At 42.8% G+C, this 8,288-nt stretch overlaps 1 protein-coding gene across 1 annotated transcript in view; it reads left to right on the forward strand.

Moving 5' to 3' along the window:
* DOCK5 (dedicator of cytokinesis 5) overlaps positions 1-8,288 on the forward strand; it is a 232,639-nt gene that overhangs the window by 125,929 nt on the left and 98,422 nt on the right. Inside the window, exons 13-14 of the mRNA XM_032144465.2 lie at positions 476-601; positions 7,154-7,278. Of these exons, the coding sequence (XP_032000356.1) occupies positions 476-601; positions 7,154-7,278 (251 nt within the window). The remainder of the gene's footprint in view (positions 1-475; positions 602-7,153; positions 7,279-8,288) is intronic.

The raw sequence follows: 8,288 nt of genomic DNA on the forward strand, positions 1-8,288 counted from the left end.
TTTTCATAAGTAGCAAGAAAATAATCTCAGCATATTCATGTAATTATTGGATTTTTTTCATGATTTGTTATTTCTCTTATGCCATATATTAAATTGCTATACACTATAGTATTTCATTGTTTCATATATATGTATATATATATATATATATATGTTTCATATATATATATATCTTTTTTACCAGTGGGATCACAGATGGTTGTAGCTTTACCATATATTCTAGTATCTGGTAGGGCCTATCTTTACCCTTTTTTTCCCCCAAAGTTAGCATCTGTTCACATCTCCATCAAATTCTCAAAGAGGTCCTGTTGTGATTTTAATGGAAGTGTCATTAAAATTATAAGTCAACTGGGGGAGAATTTACATCTTTATAGTAAGGTTGTGACTATACAACTCAAATGTTCTTCTCACCAGTTATGCGTGTGTTTTATAGATCATACAAAGAACTAAATGTTTATCTTTTATTTCTTTTAAGGACTTTGGGTATCCTTGAAGCTCTTGCCCGGTGACCTCACACAGGTTCAGAAGAATTTTTCACACTTGGTTGATAGATCAACAGCAATAGCCCGGAAGATGGGCTTTCCTGAAATCATACTGCCAGGTAAGCACTTTGCATGACTCACCTGTTTGCTTCCTCCTGTACAGCGATTATTTCTTATTGGACGGTGGAGGCAACTCGGATCCAGAAGACTTGGTTATTTACATTCATTGGTCCTGAGACACCTGGGACACAAACAGAGACACCTGCAATACTCAAACGTTTAGGTGCTTTCTAATTTGTCATTATTATGAATATGAAAACCTCTGCTCTGACTATCTTTATGCATGAAGTCTTTTCCATGTTTAAGACTGTCTCCCCTAGAAAATTCCCAGAAGTTGGATATATAGTATGCAAGCATAGTACACTGATATACAGTGTGCAAGCCCAAGCTAATGCTTTTAAACATGACTCAGATTTTCTTACTCCATCTTTTACACAGACTCTCTCAAATAGCACAGGGTGCTCTGTTCAGGAGACCAATTGGCCTCATTTGTGTGTCCCTTTCTGTTATGACGTCCCCAGCATGTGGGCGCCTTGCTCTCTCCATTCTCTGAAGCTCCAAAAGCGCTCTGGCTCTCCCTGTTCTTGTTGTGACGAGAATGTCAGCATTTTCCTGTTTCATCTTCTTTCTAGTGATCTGCGTATGTGTGTGTTCTCTCGAATTCGCTGACTTCACCCATTCAATTTTAATCTCCATGCTAAGAAAAGGGAATCAGTCCCTCGAATTTTATACATATTGCTATAAACTAATTGATATTAATGGAAATTCTAGAAAAACAACCATGCCTTGGCCAGGCAGGGTGGCTCACGCCTGTAATCCCAGCACTCTGGGAGGCCGCGGTGGGCGGATCATGAGGTCAAGAGATAGAGACCATCCTGGCAAAGATGGTGAAACCCCGTCTCTACTAAAAATACAAAAAATTAGCTGGGCGTGGTGGCATGTGCCTGTAATCCCAGCTACTCCGGAGGCTGAGGCAGGAGAATTGCTCGAAACTGGAAGGTGGAGGTTGCAGTGAGCTGAGATCATGCCGCTGCACTCCAGCCTGGGAAACGAGTGAAACTCCGTCTCAAAAAAAAAAGAAAAAAGAAAAACAACCATACCCTGTTAGAAAAATTCTAGAAAACCAACTTATCTATTGCACAAAAATTCAGGTTATTTTACGGCAGGCATGGTGGCTCACGTCTGTAATCCCAGCACTTTGGGAGGCTGAGGCAGGCAGATCACATGAGGTCAGGACTTCGAGTCCAGCCTGGCCAAACATGATGAAACCCTATCTCTATCAAAAATACAAAAATTAGCTGGGCGTGGTGGCATGCAACTGTAGTCCCAGCTACTCAGGAGGCTGAGGCAGGAGAATAGCTTGAGCCCGAGAGGCAGAGGTTTCCGTGAGCTATGATCGCACCACTGCACCCCAGCCTGGGCAACAGAGCAAGACTCTGTCTCAAAAAAAAAAAAAAAAAAAATTAGGTTATTTTAAAATCATACAAAATCTTATTTCTCCTTTGAGAAATTAAGGGGCAATGATAACTTGTTGCTGCCCACATTGTCTACATGTATTGGGTCTTAAATGAATATTTGTGGAATGAATGAATAAAAAAGTTATAAAATGGAGATCACTCTTTTTTTATTTTTCTTATAAAAGAAGATAGTTTTTTGCTTATTTTGTCCATTACATAGCTATTTTACTCTGATATACATTCATCAACATTCTGGGAAAATGTTTTGTCTTCTTGTTAAGGAAAAAAAAAATTAGTAGTAATATTCTCTACCTGAAGGTTGTTTTACTGCCACAACAAGACACAAATCTGAAAAAATAAAGTAGGGAAGTTTATTCTTTGATCAAGGTAACAGCAGAGTTGGCTTCTCCTGAGGCCTTTGAATAAGGTGAGTTTACCTTTTAAATCTGGCTTGTAAAAGAACATTTAGTTGTTTTTTTTTTTTTTTTTTTTAAGTCAATAGGATTGGTTCATAGGATGCCAAGGGCTACGTTGGTTTTAAAATTCATCTAGAATATGACCAGGCGAGATGGCTTACATCTGTAATCCCAGCACTTTGGGAAGCTGAGGTGGGCAGATCACTTGAGGTCAGGAGTTCAAGACCAGCCTGGCCAACATGGTGAAGCCCCATCTCTATTCAAAATACAAAAACTAGCTGGGCGAGTTGATGTGCACCTGTAGTCCCAGTTACTCGGGAGGCTGAGGTAGGAGAATTGCTTGGACCTGGGAGGCGGTGGTTGCAGTGAGCTGAGATTGCACCACTGTGCTCCAGCCTCGCGACAGAGCAAGACGCTGTCTCAAAAAAAAAAAAAAATTAGCTGGGAGTGGTGGCACATGCCTGTAATCCCAGCTACTTGAAAGGCTGAAGCGAGAGCATCACTTGAACCTGGGAGGCAGAGTTTGTAGTCAGGTGAGATCGCGCCGCTGCACTCCAGCCTGGGCAGCAGAGTAAGACTCCATCTCAAAAAAGAAAAAAAAAATCATCTAGAACAATGGTTTCCAGTGCTAGTCTGTGGATCAGCTAATCAAGATCTCCTAGAAGATCTCCTTGAAAATACAGATTCCCAGATTTCTAGAGACCGATTCAGAGCTCCCAAGGTGATCTGGTGGTGAGTCAGGTCTGAGAAATTCAGGTCTAGACCCAACTCCCTGGGCTCAGAACTCCTTCCTGTTGTCCCGTCACCACGTGAACTGGTTCCAGTTGCCTCCTAAACTCGTCCCTGTACCCCCTTGCCCTCTAGCAAGGAGCTTTGACTCTCTGTCTTCAGCATCACGGAGTGATTCTGTCCACTCTCTTTCTCTGTTCTCACCTCTGCCAGCCCCACTCCAGCCTCTCAAGAGTAGCTGTCATGAGAGTCACCCATGATCATGGTATCGCTACATCTGATGGGTGTTTTCTAGCCTAGTGATCAGCTCTGACCTCTCAGCAGCATCTGACATTGTTGAAATATTTCCTTCCCTTCTCATTGGTGACCCCTCACTTTTCTCTGTTTCTCCATTTCCCTGGGGCCTCTGCTAGAACCCCTTTGCCACCTTCTCATATTCTGCTTCGCCTCTAAATGTTGAAGTTCTTTGTTATTTGGTCCTGAGACCCTGTGTGAGTGTGCTTGGGCTGCCAGAGCAAAATACCACGGACCGGGTGGCGTCAACGTTTATTTTCTCACAACAAAGGACAGGAGACTGGAAGTTCAACATCAAGGTGACAGCAGGGATGGCTTCTCATGAGGCCTCTCTCCTTGGCTTGCAGACAGCCGTCTTCTCCCTGTGTTCTTCACTTAGTTGTCCCTCTGTGCATGTCTGTGTCTTAATCTCTTCATATGAGGACACCAGTCATATTGGATTAGGGCCCACCTATATGAACTCATTTTAACTTACTTACTCTTTTAAAGGCCCTATCTCCAAATACAGTCATATTCTGCATTCCTAGGGGTTATGGCTTCAGCATATGAATTTGGGGAGGACACAGTTCAGTGCAGAACAGCCCTCTTTCTGTCTCACCTGTATTTTCTCCCTAGGGGTATCATCCACTCACTTGGCTTTCATCTGCCTGTCACCTTCAAATCTGTAGCTCCAGCACTGAGACCTCTTTAATGAACTGTAGGACCATATATCCAGCTATTTCCTGCCTCAGGACTCCCCTCTTTTTTTTTTTTTTTTTTTTTGAGACAAGGTCTTGCTCTGTAGCCCAGGCTGGAGTACAGTTGGGTGATCATAGCTCACTGTAAGCCTCGATCTCCTAGGCTCAAGCAGTCCTCACATCTCAGCCTCCTGGGTAGCCAGGACTACAAGCATGAGCCACCACATCTGGCTAATTTATATGTTTTGTTTGTTTGTTTGTTTGTTTGTTTGTTTTGTAGAGATCAAGTTTCATTATGTTGCCCAGGCGAATCTTGAACTCCTGGGCTCAAGCAATCCTCCTGCCTCTGCCTCCCAAAGTGCTGAGATTACAGGCATGAGCCACAACACCCAGCCCCTCCTTGCTTTAATTGGCTAATTCTTACTCGGCATCCCCATTTGAACCTCATAATTCTGTGCATCTAGGCCTGAGGCACCTCTCTTGTGTTTTATCTAAGAAAATAGCACCTCCATCCATCCATTCATCCATCCGTCCATCCGACCATCCGTCCACCCGTCCACCCACCCACCCACCCACCCATCCACCTACCCATCCACCTACCCATGCAACCGTCCACCTATCCATCCAACCGTCCACCTATCCAACCTCTATCTATCCATGTATCTATCCATCCATCCATCCATCCACCTATCCAACCTCTATCCACCCATCCATCCCTCCACCCACCCATCCACCCATCCATCCATCCATCCACCCACCCACCCATCCATCCACCCACCTGTCCATCCACCCACCTATCCATCCACTGCACAAGCAAGAAGCCAGAAAGTCACGCTTGATATCTCCCTTTCCTTTACAACTCACATAAATTAGTAGATAAGGCCTGTCAGCATTACCTTTGAAAGGACTCTTAAGTCTCTCTCTCCCTTCTCTCCATCTCTATTGCCACTACCCAAGTTGGAGCTACAATGGCCTCTTCCCTGGACAACTGCCATAGCTTCCTACCTGGTTTTCATGTTTCTGCTCTTTCTTCGCTCATTTTCTCTTCTCCTTACTGCGTCCTGAATGTTCTATTCCGTAAGCACACCTGATCTCATCCCACGCCTCCTTCGCTGAAAATATCTTACTGACTTTCATTTATGTTGATGGTAAATATAAAAATTCTTAATTTGCCCACCGGCCTCAGGGGGATCTGGCTTATTTCTGTCTCTACAGCCTCATCTCACACCACATACCCACTCACTGTGAGGATGTCAGTCAGGTTGTCTCCTACCTCTGGGCCTTTGCACAGGCCACTCTCCCTGACTGTGCTAACAGCTGAAAGGAAAGATTCCCATACCCTGCAGACGAGGTCAGGACCTGGTATTGTGCATTCACAGAGCCTGGCATGTTCCTCCATTGCTAATGGTGGGTTTACTTGTGCAGATTATTTGACTGGTGCTTCTCTCCGGCACTAGACTGTAACCTGAGTTGGGGCAAGGCTGGTGAGTGGCTCACCGTCGCCACCCCGACACCCAGCACGTGCCTGCTGCAGAGTAGGAGCTCAAGCACTTTTTAAAATGAATGTTACCTCCATCATGTGATTATACCATAATTTATTCAACTAATTCCCTGTGCTTGGAAATCGAGACTGTTTCCATGTTTCCACTTTTATAAACACCACAATGAATATCCTTACAGATAAATTATTGCCCACATTTTTAATACTTTGAGACAAATATTACCAGTGGAATTGCTGTATTAAGACTTTTGACACATTTTCAGTTTCTCCATTGACAAAGAGTGTGTCAAGTAAGATTTCAAACTGTGCTGTGTGAATAAGCCCCTTTTTCTTCATCCTCAGCAAGTGTAAGCAGTATCTTATTTTTTTTTCCAGTTGAGGAAATGATGAAAATGATCAGTGCTCTAAATATGCACTCCTGTTTTCTTATAGTGTTAAAAGGTTTTGTTTTTTACATTGGGAGGCAGTTTAATATAGTGCAGGTATTGGAATCATTTTTTCAATACTTTTTTCATCTAGGAGTTTAATATACTTCACATTTATTCCAAGTTTCTTTTATGTACCTCAATAACATTTAATATTTTTCTTCAATATGTGGGCCACACATTTATTAATTAAAATTTTTTTTGCTGGGTAACAAAAAAAAGAGCAGCAGAAAGCATTTTTTCATTGATAAAATCAAGTAAACTGATTTAAAGAAATATAAAGTACTCTAGGCTGGGCATGGTGGCTCACACCTGTAATCCCAGCACTTTGGGGGGATATGGGGGGCTGAAGTGGGCAGATTGCTTGAGTCCAGGAGTTCGAGACCAGTCTGGGCAACGTAGTGAGACCCCTTCTCTACAAAAAATACAAAACATTAGCCAGGTGTGGTGATGTGTGCTTGTAATTCCAGCTACTTGGGAGGCTGAGGTGAGAGAATCACTTGAGCCCAAGAGGCCAGTGTTGCAGTGAGCTGAGATTGCACCACCATACTCCAGCCTGGGCAACAGAGCAAGATCATGTATCAAAAAAGAAAAGAAAAACATACTCTGTAGGCTTTCAGAAAGAGTGTCTACCTCATCAGGTTGTTCTGTAGATTAACAAGTTAGTCTATAATTGATTACATTAATACATATAAGACATTTTGACCAGTGCCTGGCACAGCTTATAATAAGCACTCAATAGACAATTGCCTTCACTATTATCAGATGTATTCAAAATATCACACTCTCCACGGCACTATTGAAAAACCATCTGCCACTGTAACCTAACAATATATAATATGTTTTTATTATTAGATAGAAGTTTTTAATAGAGAAAGAATTACTACTTAATTTTCTATAAAACTACAGTGCAAAGACATCTTGGTATGCATGGAAAGGTAAAATGAGATAAGCTGAAGACAGCAAATGCATATGAAAGCCTTTTGTCGGATGAGTAGTTCAGTATAAAACCAGACCATTTCATACTGTCTTTATCTTTTATGTCATATGATGTTCTGAAACTTAGAATGACTTCTCCCAGCAACACTCAGAGCATGCTTGTCATGTTGCAGGAGATGTTCGGAATGACATTTATGTCACCCTGATCCATGGCGAGTTTGACAAAGGGAAGAAGAAGACGCCAAAGAATGTGGAGGTGACAATGTCTGTGCACGATGAGGAGGGCAAGCTCTTGGAGGTGCGTGGTGTGGCCCAGAAATCCTGCTACTATCACATCTGTCTTTACAATCACCGTAGAATTTTGGCCGTATTTTAATTCTTCTTCGCATCAGGATGGGTTTGGTTTTTCCTGAGAAAAGAAATATAAAGCCTGTTAAATTTGTGATTAGCAGTGAGCAGTTTCACTAAGGAAGCTATCTAGACTCTTCTAGACTCTTATTTTTATATTTCTCCTATGCTAAGAAATAGCTCCAGCCACTAATGATTTTATGTGTAAGCTTCCAATGCAGATGTTATTTATCGTTTTCAACTTATTTAGCCACTACCAGGCTTGATCAGTTCCTCTCAGGCTTGAGCTAAGTGGCCTGGGTGCTCGAATAGCATCAGAAAGCGTGTTTCCTTCCCTGAGTGAGCAGAACCAAAGGAGATGTGCTCATCAGAGACTGAAACTGGAAGAGCCCTTGGGTAGGCATCCGCTACCACTGCTCTTTAGTTTTTTTTTTGTTTTTTAGATTTTTGTTTTTTGTTTGTTTGTTTGTTTGTTTTTTTGAGACGGAGTCTCGCTCTGTCACCCAGGCTGGAGTGCAGTGGCGCGATCTCCACTCGCTGCAAGCTCCACCTCCTGGGTTCACCCCATTCTCCAGCCTTAGCCTCCCAAGTAGCTGGGACTACAGGTGCCCGCCACCACGCCCAGCTAATTTTTTTGTATTTTTAGTAGAGACGGGGTTTCACCATGTTCGCCAGGATAGTCTCGATCTCCTGACCTCGTGATCTGCCCACCTCGGCCTCCCAAAGTGCTGGGATTACAGGTGTGAGCCACCGCGCCTGGCCTGCTGTTTAGTTTTAATGAACAGGAAACTGTAAGAAACTTTAAAAGGATGAGTTATTTTCTCTGGGAAACATGGGAGTTAGTGGCAGAGCTGGGAGGGTATCCAAGTATCCTGAATTCCAGTCCAGAGTTCCTCCAGCTCTGGCAGCTTTTCTTTTCTTTTGTTTTCTTCTTTCTTCTTGGGCTTTTTTTTTTTTTTT

Source organism: Hylobates moloch, unplaced genomic scaffold, assembly GCF_009828535.3.
Source record: "Hylobates moloch isolate HMO894 unplaced genomic scaffold, HMol_V3 SCAFFOLD_22, whole genome shotgun sequence".
NCBI lineage: Eukaryota > Metazoa > Chordata > Mammalia > Primates > Hylobatidae > Hylobates > Hylobates moloch.